This window comes from Salvelinus sp. IW2-2015, linkage group LG19 (genome assembly GCF_002910315.2).
Source record: "Salvelinus sp. IW2-2015 linkage group LG19, ASM291031v2, whole genome shotgun sequence".
In the NCBI taxonomy this organism is placed as follows: Eukaryota; Metazoa; Chordata; class Actinopteri; order Salmoniformes; family Salmonidae; genus Salvelinus; species Salvelinus sp. IW2-2015.
The window spans coordinates 1,640,216-1,657,286 of NC_036859.1; the positions used below are offsets into that span (position 1 = coordinate 1,640,216).

General features: G+C 45.9%; 1 protein-coding gene across 1 annotated transcript in view; it reads left to right on the forward strand.

Annotated features, from left to right (window-relative positions):
• LOC111978933 (junctional cadherin 5-associated protein-like) overlaps positions 1-8,816 on the forward strand; it is a 33,889-nt gene extending 25,073 nt beyond the window's left edge. The window contains exon 4 of the mRNA XM_024009180.1: positions 6,789-8,816. Within this exon, the coding sequence (XP_023864948.1) occupies positions 6,789-6,823 (35 nt within the window). The 3' untranslated portion in view covers positions 6,824-8,816. The remainder of the gene's footprint in view (positions 1-6,788) is intronic.
• Positions 8,817-17,071: the final 8,255 nt, after the last annotated feature.

A 17,071-nucleotide genomic window follows, 5' to 3' on the forward strand; every position in this document is an offset into this window, starting at 1 on the left:
CCCAGCAGGGGCTATGCCACCACCAAGCCCAACAGGGGCTAGCCCACAACCCAAGCCCAACAGGGACTATGCCACACCAAAGCCCAACAGGCTATGCCACACCAAGCCCAACAGCGGGCTAGCCACACCAAAGCCCACAAGGGCTATGCCACACCCAAGGCCCAGCAGGGGGCTATGCCACACCAAGCCCAGCAGCGGCTATCCCACAACCAAGGCCCAACAGGGGCTATGCCACACCAAAGCCCAACAGGGGCTAGCCCACACCAAGCCCAACAGGGACTATGCCACACCAAGCCCAACAGGGCTATGCCACACCAAGCCCAACAGGGGCTAGCGCACACCAAGCCCAACAGGGCTAGTGCACACCAAGCCCAACAGGGGCTATGCCACACCAAGCCCAACAGGGGCTATCCCACACCAAGCCCAACAGGGCTATGCCACACCAAGCCCAACAGGGGCTATGCCACACCAAGCCCAACAGGGCTATCCCACACCAAGCCAAACAGGGCTATGCCACACCAAGCCCAACAGGGCTATGCCACACCAAGCCAACAGGGGCTATCCCACACCAAGCCCAACAGGGGCTATGCCCACACCAAGCCCAACAGGGGCTATGCACACCCAGCCCACAGGGCTATGCCCACACCAACCCAACAGGGGCTATGCCACCACCAAGCCAACAGGGCTATGCCACACAAGCCCAACAGCGGGCTATGCCACACCAAGCCCAACAGGGCTATGCCACACCAAGCCCAACAGGGGCTATGCCACACCAAGCCCAACAGGGCTAGCGCACACCAAGCCCAACAGGGGCATGCCACACCAAGCCACAGGGCTATGCCAACCAAGCCCAACAGGGGCTATTGCCACACCAAGGCCAACAGGGCTATGCCACACCAAGCCCAACAGGGGCTATGCCCACACCAAGCCCAACAGGGGCTATGCACACCAAGCCCAACAGGGGGCTATGCCACACCAAGCCAACAGGGGCTATGCCCACACCAAGCCCAAACAGGGCTATGCCACACCAAGCCCAACAGGGCTATCCCACACCAAGCCCAACAGGGGCTATCCACACCAAGCCCAACAGGGCTAGCCACACCAAGCCCAACAGGGCTATGCCACACCAAGCCCAACAGGGGCTATGCCACACCAAGCCCAACAGGGGCTATGCCACACCAAGCCCAACAGGGGCTATGCCACACCAAGCCCAACAGGGGCTATGCCACACCAAGCCCAACAGGGGCTATGCCACCACCAAGCCCAACAGGGGCTATGCCAACACCAAGCCCAACCAGGGGCTATGCCACACCAAGCCAACAGGGGCTAGCGCACACCAAGCCCAACAGGGGCTATGCCACACCAAGCCCAACAGGGGCTATGCCACACCAAGCCCAACAGGGGCTATGCCACACCAAGGCCAACAGGGGCTATGCCAACACCAAGCCCAACAGGGGCTATGCCACACCAAGCCCAACAGGGTCTGGCGCCACACCAAGCCCAGCAGGGGCTAGCGCACACCAAGCCCAACAGGGGCTAGCGCACACCACAGCCCAACAGGGCTAGCGCACACCAAGCCCAACAGGGGCTATGCCACACCAAGCCCAACAGGGGCTATGCCACACAAGCCCAACAGGGGCTATGCCCACCACCAAGGCCCCCAACAGGGGCTAGCGCACACCAAGCCCAACAGGGGCTAGCCCACACCAAGCCCAACAGGACTAGGCCACACCAAGCCCAACAGGGGCTAGCGCCACACCAAGCCCAACAAGGGCTAGCCCACACCAAGCCAACAGGGACTAGCCCACACCAAGCCCAACAGGGACTAGCCACACCAAGCCCAACCAGGGACTAGCCACACCAACCCAACAGGGCTAGCCACAACCAAGCCCAACAGGGCTATGCCACACCAAGCCCAACAGGGGCAGCCACACCAAGCCACAGGGCTAGCCCACACCAAGCCCAACAGGGGCTATTGGCCACAACCAAGCCCAACAGGGCTATGCCCACACCAAGCCCAACAGGGCTAAGCCCACACCAGCCCAACAGGGGCTATGCCACACCAAGCCCAACAGGGGCATATGCCACACCAAGCCCAACAGGGGCTATGCACACCAAGCCCAACAGGCTATGCCACACCAGCCAACGGGCTATGCCACACCAAGCCCAACAGGGGCTAGCCCACACCAAGCCAACAGGGGCTAGCCCACACCAAGTGTTGGGCTTGGTGTGGGCTAGCCCCTGTTGGGCTTGGTGTTGGCTGGCCCGTGTTGGGCTGGTGTTGGCTAGCCCGTGTTGGGCTGTTGTAGGCTAGCCTGTGTTGGGCTGTTGTGGGTTTGGTAGGCTAGCCTGTGTTGGGCTGTTGTGGGTTTGGTGTAGGCTCGTCCACGTTGAGCTTGGTGTGGCTGGTCCATCATGGGCTGGTGTGGGCTAGCCTGTGTTGGGCTGGTGTGGGCTAGCCCGTGTTGGGCTGGTGTGGCTTGGCGTAGGCTAGCCTGTGTTGTGCTGGTGTAGGCTAGCCCATGTTGGGCTGATGTGGGTAGCCTGTGTTGGTCTGGTGTAGGCTAGCCCATGTTGGGATGATATGGGTAGCTTGTGTTGGGCTTGGTGTGGGCTAGCCGTGCCCACCTTGCACACATGGGGCCAATGGAGTCATGTTTGCCGGTCTACTAATGGAGAGTTCCCTGCTTCCCTCCCTCGCTGCGTGGCTGGTAACCTAAGCCTAGGCTATGTCTGCCTCACCGCTCACATAGCCTCATGGAATACACAACACAATTCAACGCAAAAAATATATATATTATCTGCATCAGTGGTGAATCGTGACTATAGGACCTAGGCGTTCAGAGGGACCAAAAATCTTCCAATACGTTGTATAAATAAAAAAWATATAGTAAATAACAGAAAAAAATATAATATTATATAATGAATAAACGAAAAAAGAAACACGACCAACGCACAGACATGAAACTGAAACAGAAACAATGACGTCTGGGGAAGGAACCAAAGGGAGTGACATATATAGGGCCGGTAATCAGGGAAGTGATAGAGTCCAGGTGAGCATAACGATGGTGACAGGTGTGCGCCATAACGAGCAACCTGGTCACCTAGAGGCCGGAGAGGGAGCACACGTGAAAGTACCCCCTTCCCGACGTGCGGCCCCAGCCGCAGGACGCCGACCAAAATGACAATCCCGGGGATCAGGAGCGGACCGTTCACCTCTGCTGAAGCGAGGGAAACCTATCAGTCCAGCTGAGACGCGGGAGCAGGGCGAACTAGAGCGCCGGAGAGAGTATAAGTGACGGTACCCCCCCGGCTCCAGCCGCAGGACGCCACCAGAAAGGGATGATCTTGGGGATCAGTAGCAGACCGGTCACCCCTGCTGATGCGCGGGAACCTGACAGACCGGCTGAGGTAGGGTAGCCTGGCGATCCGCCTGAGGCATGAGAGCCCGACGAGCCGGAGGAAGCAGGGGAGCATGGAGATCCGCCTGAGGCATGAAAGCCTGATGAGCCGGCTGTAGCAGGGGAGCCCGGAGATCCGGCTGAGGCATGAGAGCCTGACTAACCGTCAGAGGCAAGGGAGTCTGGCGATCTGTCTCAGGCATGAGACCCGACGTCATTCCCACCGAACAATGTAAAAAAACACTCCCTGATGCTTCCTTTAGGTGAGGCGTCATTCTGTAACGTTGTGCGCTGGGAGCTGGGAAGCAAGTTCAGGGAGTGAATAATTTAATGAATATATTAAACACAGTACAAAACAAGAAACACGACCAACGCACAGACATGAAACTGAAAAAGAAACAATGATGCCTCGGGAAGGAACCAAAGGGAGTGGCATATACAGGGAAGGTAATCAGGGAAGCGATAGAGTCCAGGTGAGCATAACGATGGTGACAGGTGTGCGCCATAACAAGCAGCCTGGTGACCTAGAGGCCGAAGAGGGAGCACACGTGACAGGAGCATATACACACGTGGGTAATCGAAAGATGAACTGAGTTCCACACTCCAGTCCAGTTGTTGGCGGTAATGCACCTTAAAGTTGGTTGCCAACCGCCATATAAAGTCCACAGATGAAGAAGAAGACTGAAGGAGGCGAGATTACTAGAAACAAACTAGGTTTCCCCTTTTATCTGTGGATTAATTGTCGGAGTAGAGAATACACTATTTTGTGTGACTCAAAATTGGTAGATATTCTACAAAGATCCAGCAAAAAAAAGGACCTTGTAGATTTCAGGTAAAATAACAACAAAATGTTTATTATCCCAGGACAAATGATCTAGCAACAGCAAGCTAGCTAGCTGAATGTCCATGAATGTTTCATAAGTGTTTCGAACCTGTCCCCAAATGAATATAGTTGGTTCAGAATTAGTTTTGGTATTTCAACCTGCGTGTCCTGATGGACAAAATCAACATAGGAGATGGCGCAAGCGGGCGCATGTGCGCGCCCGGTGTAGTCAGCATTTTAGTGTGGGAAGACTACTGCTTGCGACACTGATTATTTTCTCCTGCATGCTCTTCCATTTTTACATTTGACATTTTTGTCATTTAGCAGACACTCTTATACAGAGCGACTTACAGTAGGGAGTTTTATGGCTGACTACAGCCTATTAGTGTATTGCCGCCACCTACTGTATTTGCTGTATATCAGCCTGCTATTCTGTATTATGAATTCATTACCTCTTGCGCCGCTCAGGCTAGTGAGGTGTGTAGGCCTTGGAGAAGTCCTAGACATGTCACAATAACAACAAAAAACGGTCCCACTCATTGCAAGTATAAATGTGATTGGTTCATTCCACTGTCACTCCAAAATTCTGCTCTAATACAGTTGAATGGCAGAGGCCTTCTGTCCAGCTTCTGAAGGTCTAGTCAATGGCTGGCAGACCTAGCTAGATTTTTCTACCCAGAGACCACCAAAAAAATCCTTATTGGATAATTTTTTCAATTTAGTATTAACCCTTCTCTTCCAACACAAAATGAGGAGATGAAATCAGAAAATGACTACAATTATTGTAAAGATGAAATAGAAATTAAAACGTAATTTGATCAAAAATAAAGGATTTATACATTTTTATAAATCGTTAGGCCTTCTCTGATGTTCTAGAAGGTCTTGATGGTTCCCCACTGATCTTTATTTGAAATGTTTCCGACCCACAATATAATTGTTCTGAACCGCGAGCCGACCCGCGGGTTGAAAGAATGTTTTCATTCCACCCGCGAGCTGATTTTATTGGCGGGTCAACCATGGATATCCGACCCGATGCAGGACTCTACTTCAAACCTACCACCACACACAACTGATATACAATTATTTTAATTCATTTTCAAGATATTTTTGTATGAAATACATTTTGGATATTTTATGATGACTGTCACATGATCAGTGGCGTGTCAAGAGGGTGGCCCAGGGTGGCCACTAACACTACTAACACAGAGGGGTGCTGTTTGCCTCACTCGGATGCTTTCTCCGGTGAAATAGATTCAGCCTCTTGCGAATTGAAAGAAAATTCTGAAACACTGATAGACACAAATGAGAAATCAATTGATAAGTTTGTGTCTTTTTTTATTGCTAACATTTTTGGTTAAGCCTGACTTTGGCATCCATAAATGCACATCACTTTGTAGGCTGAATGTCATTACACAGTGTTTGTAATGGATTCCATTCAAATGGCGGATGCACAGTGCACTGTTCGGATGCTGGACTGATTTTGGAGTAAACTAACGTGCCCAGGTACCTACTTATCCTGCTATTGAAGTGATTGGTTTGGCAATCAGATTAAAACGCCACGACATGTCTTCACTATAATGCCTTGCACACATACTGTAGGAGGTCCCATTAAAAAAAACAGAGACCCGGGGCCTCCCCTGTGGCACAGCGGTCTAAGGCACTGATCAGTGCTAGAGGCATCACTACAGATCCAGGTTCGATCCCGGGCTGTGTCGCAGCCGGCCGCGACCGGTAGACCCATGAGGCGGCACATGATTAGCCCAGTGTCGTACGGGTTAGGGGAGGATATTCCCGGCTGGGATGTCCATGTTCCATCACGCTCTAGCAGGCACATCTACGCTTGCTTCGGGCGCCAGCTGTACGGTGTTTCCTCCGACACATTGGTGCGGCTGGCTTCCGGGTTAAGCGAGCAGTGTTTCAAGAAGCAGTGCGGCTTGGCGGGGTTGGGTTTTGGAAGATGCATGGCTCTCGACCTTCGCCTCTCCCGAGTCTGCACGGGAATTGCAGCGATGGGACAAGACTGTAACTACCAATTGGGGAGAAAAAAGGGTGACAAAAAAATTAAGAGACCCTCGAATGTCACAGTTTAATTTGCACATTTTTAATGGACCTTTCGAGTGAATTTTCTGCTGTATGTTAATACCCTTATATACAATTCTGACCTTGAATGCAAATACTGTAACAAGTGTTTTGGAATTGATTTATTTAACAGGGAAATGTACCAAACCTAAGCTGAAGCATTTAATGCATTGATAATCATAATTAAATAGAACAAATCCACCTTGCATCGATTAAGGTTCAACATTTTATGGCCCCCCCTAAACTTGGACTGTGCCCCACCTTGGCCACCTCATTCTAAATGTTCTGGACACGCCACTGCACATGATATAAGGTGCATCCCAAATGGCACCCAATTCCCTATGTTGTGTACTATTTTTGACTAGGGCCCATAGGGCTTTGGTMAAATGTAGTGCACTATAATAGGGAATAGGGTGCCATTTTTAACGCACACATATTTACTCTAAATGATTAAATGTATCCCTTCTTTCTTTGTATTATACCAGAGGCCTACGACCCAAGCGGAGTGGAGAAAGTGTAGAGAGACTGAGACGCCCATCATCTTTTTCCATCGGAGGTTTTAGATCCCTCCAACACTGTGACCTGGCTGCCCACTAGAATGCCTTCATCTTATCCCAACACAGAAATGGCCTTCTTCTCCGACAAGAGCATTGTGTACACCCTCACCCTCGGCGTTGTTGAGTACTAAGAGTACCAAGTGTTCCACTGCCAAAAGGGAGGTGTTCCCCCACCTAGGGGTAGCTTCCAACTAACCCCCCTCCTCCCCTTTATCTCCCCTCAACCCATCCTCTAATTGGGGTTCTACTAGGATGCGGCCCAAATGGCACCCTACTTCCTATGTAGTGCACGACTTTTGTAACCCTACTTCCAATGTAGTGCACTACTTTTGACCAGGGCCCTTTTTGACCAGGGCCCAGAAAGTAGTGCACTACATAGGGAATAGGGTGCCATTTCGGACTGAATTCCTAGGCTTCTGGTAGTGGCTTGTCCTTTCTCCTTTCTTATTCTACCCTCCCAGATGCTTTTCATTGGCAGACATTATGCAATTCTGTCAAGCGTATAACAACTTCAAATATGTTGAAATCGAATACCGTTAGTTGACTCATCGTTAACATGCTGTATGATTCTGTTTGTTTATGGGCGAGCTGTTTAGATATAAATGTAAGTACTTACGTTTTACACAACAAGGACACATAGGGAGAATATTCATCATAAAAGCTGTTCCGTTACATTCAGTGTCGATTACACCAAAATAGTTACATTTTATTGTTATTATGGAGAGTTGAGAAGAAATATATTATATTGGACGTCAATGTCTTTGGCTCGAGAAACTGTTTTCATTTTCAGATTAATCGATCAATCGATCAGTCTATTATTCTTTTTGATACACTGTGGCCTGTCTGTCTCGTCGCTTTCCCGCACACTGTAATCATAACCCATAAAGCTCTTCAATGAAGAGTCACTCTATACCTACTTTGTGGCATAATGGTAAATCAGTGATATGTATTCTGAGGCATTGGTTCTTCTACATTATGGGGGGAAGGGAGTTGACTAGCCTGTGTGAAAGTCTGTTTGTGCTATCATGTCAACTCCTTGTCACTCATTGGCTTTCAGGGTTGGGATCAATTCCATTTCAATTCCAGTCTATTCAGAAAGTAAACAACATTTCCTAATTAAAAATGATTTCAGTGTACTTCCTGAATTGACTGGAATTGAAAAGAAATTGACCCCAACCCTGTTGGATTGACAATGAGCATTGGACTTGTCAAGAGCACAAACAAATCTAGGACCAGGCTAGGAGTTGCCATCTGTATCCATAAATGTGCATTTATAAGCTGGGTCAGGATATATAAGATCATTCTGGGTAGTCAACGTAAATGTTGTAAAAAATCTGGTGTATAGCTCGATTTCCCAGGTCGTTTCAGGAAGCAATAATGGCATGGAGTGTGGCAGTTTAAGTTGTAAACAAGAATTATATGGACAAGATAGAGCAATATTGTCATACAAACAGCTGTGGCTTAGTCAGTGGAGCTGGGAAACATTGTCAGGAATCTTGTTGTGTACGTACCCAAATGGCACCCTATTCCCTATATAGTGCACTACTTTTGACCAGAGCCCCATGAGTCATGGTCAAGAGTAGTGCACAAAATAGTCAATGGGTTGCCATTTGGGATGTAACACTTTAACAAGTCATCGTTTTAATCTTCGTTTTAAAATGTGTCAGAATTGACTGGGTGTAGGTGGGTGCTTATTTCATTGGAAATATCAGTGGCCATACTTGTGTATCATGTGAAGAGACTACGGCCATGTCTGACATGGCACTCTATTCACTATATAGTGYACTACCTTCGACCAGGGCCTATAGAGCTCTGGTAAAAAGTAGTGCAATATATAGGGAATAGGGTGCCATTTTAGACGCAGCCTACATTTCACTGAATATGTATTTTTGTTATCATTGAATTGTTAACCAGTTTGCATAATGTACAAAATAAAGTATATTTTAACTATTTTAAGAGATATTTTGTATTTAACCATTATAGTTTATTTCTGCATACTTTGATCACAAGTTGAAAGTATCATAATGTCTGTACAGTACCATAATGAGAGTATATAATTTTCTAGTGCAACATTTTTTTTTTTTTAAGAAAATAGATTGACATAAAGAAGGATGACCTTACAAGCGAAGCTGTCTGCAGTGTGCCTTGATCACACGGTTGTTCTGTGTAGTGACAAGATGAAGGTTTATCTTGACTTGATGGGAAAATCTGGTTGTGCCATGAGTTTCTATTTGTAGTGCATTTTCACATGAAAAAAAACAGTTGGAACATTTGATGTTGGGCATTCTTTATTATATTTGATCTTATCTCAGCTGTGTTCTTGTGTTTATGGGCAGCTGTGACCTGCAGTGTTGTGGTCAATTCCATTTTAATCCCGGAACATAATGCTCAATGCTGGTGTATGGGGAAAAAATGTGGAATCAGAATCGTAGATTCAATTCACTTCCGGAATTGACCCCAACCCCGCTGACCTTTCTTATTTTGGTATTTTTATGTCTTCCAAGCCAAGTTACATACTGTTGATTAGTTGCTGATTCATAGCAGCACGTTTAAATAATTCAAAATGAATCCATTATTTTATTCATGCAACTTCACATTTCTTTATACATTGAGCGACTTTTGTGTTTCAGACAGCTGTCAATGACACAATGGTTCGGGAAGGGTGTATAATTCATCGATAAAGGTGCACATTAATGCTGTTTTCCTATTTGTCAAAGGTGAATACATCTACTGTTCAATCACAGTTTTATAACGTATACTGTAATGTAGCATTATTGCGGTTGTAGTATTTCATTGACTTAGAACTTTATGCTACGCTTAATATTTCTGACAAACATATTTTTAAAAAATTATTTAAAAAATAATCATGGCACCTATGGCAATTGTGTGCATTACAKTATACTTAAGGCGATGCCAAATAATTACTAATTGCACACTGTTACATCATTTTAGGTGTTACAAACAACTTATTCTGGTTCTGCCACTTCTTAAGCCTGAAAGGTAGCAATGTTGACTGCACACTTATATAGTGACTGCCCTTCGCTTTCTTTTCTCTGCCTGAGTCAGTTAGTCCAACATAATACAGACTTCTTAAATGCACAAACTCTCACACAAAACAACTATAGGCAGAGCAAGAGAACTCAGTAGTTTGTTCATCTATTGAGTCCATTGATAAATATCATTGATCAATATCACATGAAAAGCAACCAGGTGGATGGATTACCCACAGTTGTTGCCGCCCGCATTTGGTCTGAACGAAGTACCATTTTCAAGACTTTTGCTCGATGATAATGAAGGCCTCAGTCTAAAGAAGTAAACTGCCCCTCGATCATGCCACTAAAATGGCCATTACAGAGCATAGCTAGGCCCGATGAATTGGCATGCCAGATGAAGCTGGAACTTGGTGTCATTTGACGTTTTGTACTGCAGGCTATGTGCAACATGAATAATTATGCACACTTGTTGTAATATTTTCTATTTTCATATGAGATTTAATGAAGTGTTTTTTGTACTCACTGACATTTTTTTCATACATGAAATGCAAGAGAGAGGAGGATTATTATTTTTTTGCATACAGTATATTTGCATTTGGTACTCTCCAGTAGTCAAACGAACCAATGGGCAACCATTATCTTTCAGAATTTTATTTACGAAACTATGCCAAGTATTTAAATGCTATTTTTTGAGTAAAATCCAATGGAAAATCATTCATTTATTTTTAATTTTAAGGCATAACTTTACCTTTGTATTGATGAATATGAGCATAATACATAGTCAAATGATTGTGCTACTGTTGTATGACACTGCAGTCTGATTCATAAATAAACTCCTTGCATGAAGGTTGTCTTTGTGATCAATCAAACATTTTTGTTCTAGAATGTTAGTTCAGATATAGTATCGTGATGTCCTTTTGCCAAACATCAAAACGTTGTACTGTACACTGTCACGTGCTATTCCCACCCGGAAGCGGGAACTATGGAATTTTCATCCCAAATTGTCCCACTCACTCTTTAACAGTGACGTTACTGCCCCCTCAAGCCAGTGTTAACTCTAGAGACCTAAATTCTTGCGTAAATGGTCAGCTGCTCGATTAAGTTCTGGGTCCATACGTGTTAAGAGAAGGGACCAAGAGATGCTAGAACGAGGAGCTCCACCCTCTCTCTTTGCAAGTTACGGGCCGAATGTTCCTCCTCATTTGATATTCGAAAGATACTAACACCTGCGAAATTGTGATCTGTCCAAATAACCAGTGCTAATAAACCCAAACACCGGAACTACTACTGCTCGTTATCCCRCACATCACGCTCCTTCCCCACAGATTATACTGTACCATCAGTTATGTTTTACGTAGATTTGTCCACGAGAGATTAACTCTAGAGGACTTCTGGTTAGTTCGTTTTTTGGGGCTGAGAGAGGAGATAGCTTTTCCCTCTAACGCAATAGTTTATAAAATATAATAATACTATATAAAATACTAATATCTTCCAGAGTAATGTAGCAAATACAGCAGTGCAGTCAATAGTCAATCAAAGATATTCACTTCTAGTAACCTATAATAACAATTAGTCTTGCTATCGGCAGTACACCAACAAACAGTAGCGGCATCGAACACCTTTAGTAAAGACCGACATACAGTACATTCGGAAAGTATTCAGACCTCTTGACTTTTTCCATATTCTGTTACGTTACTGCCTTATTCTAAAATGGATKAAATATTTTTTTCCCCCTCATCAATCTACGTACAATACCCCATAATGACAAAGTAAAAACTGATTTTTAGAACTGTTTGATAAATTGAGCTCAGGTACATCCTGTTTCCATTGAYCATTCTTGAGATATTTCTACAACTTGATTGGAGTCCACCTGTGGTAAATTCAATTGACTGGACATGATTTGGAAAGGCACACACCTGTCTATATAAGGTCCCACAGTTGACAGTGCATGTCAGAGCAAAAACGAAGCCATGAGGTCRAAGGAATTGTCTGTAGAGCTCTGAAACAGGATTGYGTCGAGGCACAGATCTGGGGAAGGGTACYAAAACATTTCTGCAGCATTGAAGGTCCCCAAGAACATGGTGGCCTACATCATTATTAAATGGAAGAAGTTTGGAGCCACCAAGACCCTTCATAGAGCTGGCCGCCTGGCCAAACTGAGCAATCTGGGGAGAAGGGACTTGGTCAGGGAGGTGACCAAGAACCCGATGGTCCTTATGACAGAGCTCCAGAGTTCCCTATGGTGAAGAGATGGGAGAACCTTCCAGAAGGACAACCATCTCTGCAGCACTACACCAATCAGACCTTTAAGGTAGAGTGGTCAGACAGAAGCCACTCAGTAAAAAGTACATGACAGCCCGCTTGGAGGTTGCCAAAAGGCACCTAAAAGACTCTCAGACCATGAGAAACAATATTCTCTGGTTGATGAAACCAAGGTTGAATTCTTTGGCCTGAATGCCAAGCGTCACTTCAGGAGGAAACCCGACACCATCCCTATGGTGAAGCATAGTGGGGGCAGCATTATGCTGTGCGAATGTTTTTCAGTGGCAGGCACTGGGAGACTAGTCAGGATTGAGGGAAAGATGTACAGAGAGATCCTTGATGTACAGAGAGCAAAGTACAGAGAGACCCTTGATGAAAACCTGCAGACCTGAAAATAGCTGGTAACGACGCTGCCAAGATTGTAGYGTCATACCCAAGAAGACTCGAGGCTGTAATCGCTGCCAAAGGTGTTTCAACAAAGTACTGAGTAAAGGGTCTGAATACTTATGTAAATGTGATAATTACGTTTTTTTATTTGTAATACATTTTCAAAAAAAATTCAAAACTTGTTTTGGTTTGTCATGTGTAGGTTGATGAGTGAAAAAAAACAATTGAATCCAAATGTGGAAAAATTCAAGGGGTCTGAATACTTTCTGAATGCACTATGTATATATTTTTATTTTTATTTTGAGAGAGACTAACTAAAAAAGTAAGTGAAAATGTCCAAATTATCCAATGGATTATGATAATTTTCTGGTACAAAAAGTGTATGTGCAAAAACAGAAGTTTGCACCCCCTATTCTTATTAGTTACAAGTAAAGGCAAGGCTGTTTTGCTCATATTAGTCACGAAGATAAATAACTTTGCATCTGTGTCTGATTGAATAGCAATGCCATGCTGGTGGGTGGTAACGTTCAAATAAAACTCAGCCCTGAAACGAAACGTAGGCTGAAAACAATTAGTATGACTTGTCATAGGAAAAGACTGCATTCACACGGATTTGCACAAAGTGGGCAGTTTGGATTTTTCACTTCAAGACCAAATATATCATACTTTGACTAAAACGATGACTTATTGACTTAAATCGTTGCACAATATCATGGGTAAGCTCTGGCCATTGTCTTTCAGCTTGAAAAAGGGAATCTTGCCATATATTTTCAAATAGATTTAAGTCACAACTGTAACTCGGCCACTCAGGAAAATTCACTGTCTTCTTGGTAACTAACTCCAGCTGTCTCTTATACACATCTAGATGTGTATAAGAGACAGGTTTAGGAGCCTTTTGGTCCTAGACTTGGCGCTCCGGTACTGCTTGCCGTGTGGTAGCAGATAAAACAGTCTATGCCGTGGGTGACTGGAATCTTTGAAATTTTTTTGGGCTTTCCTCTGACACCGCCTATTATATAGGTCCTGGATGGCAGGAAGCTTGGTCCCAGTGATGTACTGGGCCGTACGCACTACCCTCTGTAGTGCCTTAGCAGTTGCCATACCAGGCGGTGATGCAACCGGTCAGAATGCTCTCTATGGTGTAGCTGTAGAACTTTTTGAGGATCTAGGGACCCATGCCAAATCTTTTCAGTCTCCTGAGGGAGAAAAGGTGTTGCCGTGCCCTCTTCACGACTATCTTGGGTGTGTTTGGACCATGATAGTTTGTTGGTGATGTGGACACCAAGGAACTTGAAACTCTCGACCCGCTCCACTACAGCCCCGTCGATGTTAATAGGGGCCTGTTCGGCCCGCCTTTCCCATGTAGTCCACGATCAGCTCCTTTGTCTTGCTCACATTGAGGGAGAGGTTGTGGTCCTGGCACCACATGGCCAAGTCTCTGACCTCCTCCCTATAGGCCTGTCTCTTATACACATCTAGATGTGTATAAGAGACAGGTCCTTGTGTTGGCGCTCCGGTACTGCTTGCCGTGTGGTAGCAGATAAAACAGTCTATGCCGTGGGTGACTGGAATCTTTGAAATTTTTTTGGGCTTTCCTCTGACACCGCCTATTATATAGGTCCTGGATGGCAGGAAGCTTGGTCCCAGTGATGTACTGGGCCGTACGCACTACCCTCTGTAGTGCCTTAGCAGTTGCCATACCAGGCGGTGATGCAACCGGTCAGAATGCTCTCTATGGTGTAGCTGTAGAACTTTTTGAGGATCTAGGGACCCATGCCAAATCTTTTCAGTCTCCTGAGGGAGAAAAGGTGTTGCCGTGCCCTCTTCACGACTATCTTGGGTGTGTTTGGACCATGATAGTTTGTTGGTGATGTGGACACCAAGGAACTTGAAACTCTCGACCCGCTCCACTACAGCCCCGTCGATGTTAATAGGGGCCTGTTCGGCCCGCCTTTCCCATGTAGTCCACGATCAGCTCCTTTGTCTTGCTCACATTGAGGGAGAGGTTGTGGTCCTGGCACCACATGGCCAAGTCTCTGACCTCCTCCCTATAGGCTGTCTCATCGTTGTCGGTGATCAGGCCTACCACTGTTGTGTCGTCAGCAAACTTAATGATGGTGTTGGAGTCGTGTTTGGMYACGCAGTCGTAGGTGAACAGTGAGTACAGTAGGGGACTAAGTACACACCCCTGAGGGGCCCCAGAGTTGAGGATCAGCGTGGCAGACGTGTTGTTGCCTACCCTTACCACATGGGGGGCGGCCCGTCAGTAAGTCCAGGATCCAGTTGCGAGGGAGGTGTTTAGTTCCAGGGTCCTTAGCTTAGTGATGAGCTTCATGGGCACTATTTAATTTTACCTTTATTTAACTAGGCAAGTCAGTTAAGAACAAATTCTTATTTTCAATGACGACCTGGGTACAGTGGGTTAACTGCCTTGTTCAGGGGCAGAACGACARATTTTTACCTTGTCAGCTCGGGGATTCAAACTTGCAACCTATGGTGTTGAACGCTGAGCTGTAGTCAATGAACAGCATTCTTACATAGGTGTTCCTTTTGTCCAGATGGGAAAGGACAGTGTGGAGTGCAATTGAGATTGCTTCATCTGTGGTTCTGTTGGGGCGGTATGCGAATTGGAGTGGGTCTAGGGTAATCCGGGAGGATGCTGTTGATGTGAACCATGACCACCCCTTCAAAGCACTTCATGGCTACCGACGTGAGTGCCATGGGGCGGTAATAATTTAGGCAGGTTACCTTCACTTCCTTGGGCACAGGGACTATGGTGGTCTGCTTGAAACATGTAGGTATAACAGACTCGGTAAGGGATAGGTTGAAAATGTCAGTGAAGACACTTGCCAGTTTGTCTGCACATGCTTTGAGTACCCTTCCTGGTAATCCGTCTGGCCCCGCGGCTTTGTGAATGTTGACCTGTTTAAAGGTCTTGCTCACATCGGCTACCGAGAGCGTTATCCAGAACAGCTGGTGCTCTCGTCCATGCTTCAGTGTTGCTTGCCTCGAAGCGATCATAAAAGRCATTTAGCTCGTCTGGTAGGCTTGCGTCACTGGGCAGCTCGCATCTGGGTTTCTCTTTGTTGTCCATATTAGTTTTCAAGCCCTGCCACATCCGTGTCTGAGCYAGTGTAGTAGGATTCAATCTTAAACCTGTATTTACGCTGTGCTTGTTTGATGGTTYGTCTGAGGGCATAGCGGGATTTCTTATAAGTGTCCCGATTAGTTTCCTGCTCTAGCCTTTAGCTCGATGCGGATGTTGCCTGTAATCCATGGCTTCTGGTTGGGAAATGTACGTACGGTCACAGTGGGGACAACGTCGGCGATGCACTTATTAATGAAGCCGATGACTGAGGTGGTATACTCCTCTGTGCCATTGGATGAATCCCAAAACATATTCCAGTCTGTACTTGCAAAACAGTCCTATAGTGTAGCATCCGCGTMATCTGACCACTTCCGTATTGAGTGAGTCACTGGTACTTCCTGCTTTAGTTTTTGCTTGTAAGCAAGAATCAGGAGGATATAATTATGGTCAGATTTTCCAAATGGAGGGCGAGGGAGAGCTTTGTATGCATCTCTGTGTGTGGGGTAAAGGTGGTCTGTATTTTTTTTTATCTGGTTGCACATGACACATGCTGGTAGAAATTAGGTAAAACCAATTTAAGTTTGCTTGCATAAAAGTCCCCGGCCACTAGGAGCGTCGCTTCTGGATGAGCATTTTCTTGTTTGCTTATGGCTTTATAGAGTTGGTTGAGTGCGGTCTTAGTGCCAGCATCAGTCTGTGGTGGTAAATAGACGGTTACGAATAATATAGATGAGAACTCTCTTGGTTGATAGTGTGGTCTACAGCTTATCATAAGGTACTCTACCTCAGGCGAGCAATACCTCGAGACTTCTTTAATATTAGACATTGCGCACCAGCTGTTATTGAGAAATAGACACACACCCCCACCCCTCGTCTTACCTGATGTAGCTTCTCTGTTCAGCCGGTGAATGGAAAATCCTGCCAGCTCTATATGATCTGTGTCGTCGTTCAGCCACGACTCGGTGAAACACAAGATATTACAGTTTTTAATGTCCCGTTGGTAGGATAATCTTGATCGTAGGTCATCGATTTTATTTTCCAATGATTGCACGTTGGCCAATAGAACGGATGGTAGTGGGAGTTTACTCGCTTGCCTACGATTTCTCAAAAGGCAGCCCGACCTCCGCCCCCTTTTTCTCCGTTTTATTTTTCAAATTACGGGGATTTGGGCCTGTTCCCGGGAAAGCAGTATATCCTTCCCGTTGGATCAGTGGGTCCTCCATGGGACGGTTGAGCTAACGTAGGCTAATGCGATTAGCATGAGGTTGTGAGTAACCAGAACATTTCCCAGGACATAGACACAAAGTTAAATTCTTGTTAATCTAACTGCACTGTCCAATTTACAGTAGCTATTACAGTGAAATAATACCATGCTATTGTTTGAGAGTCCACAGTTATGAACTTGAAAAGTTATTAATAAACCAATTAGGCACATTTGKTCAGTCTTGATACAACATTTTGAATAGAAATRCAATGGTTCA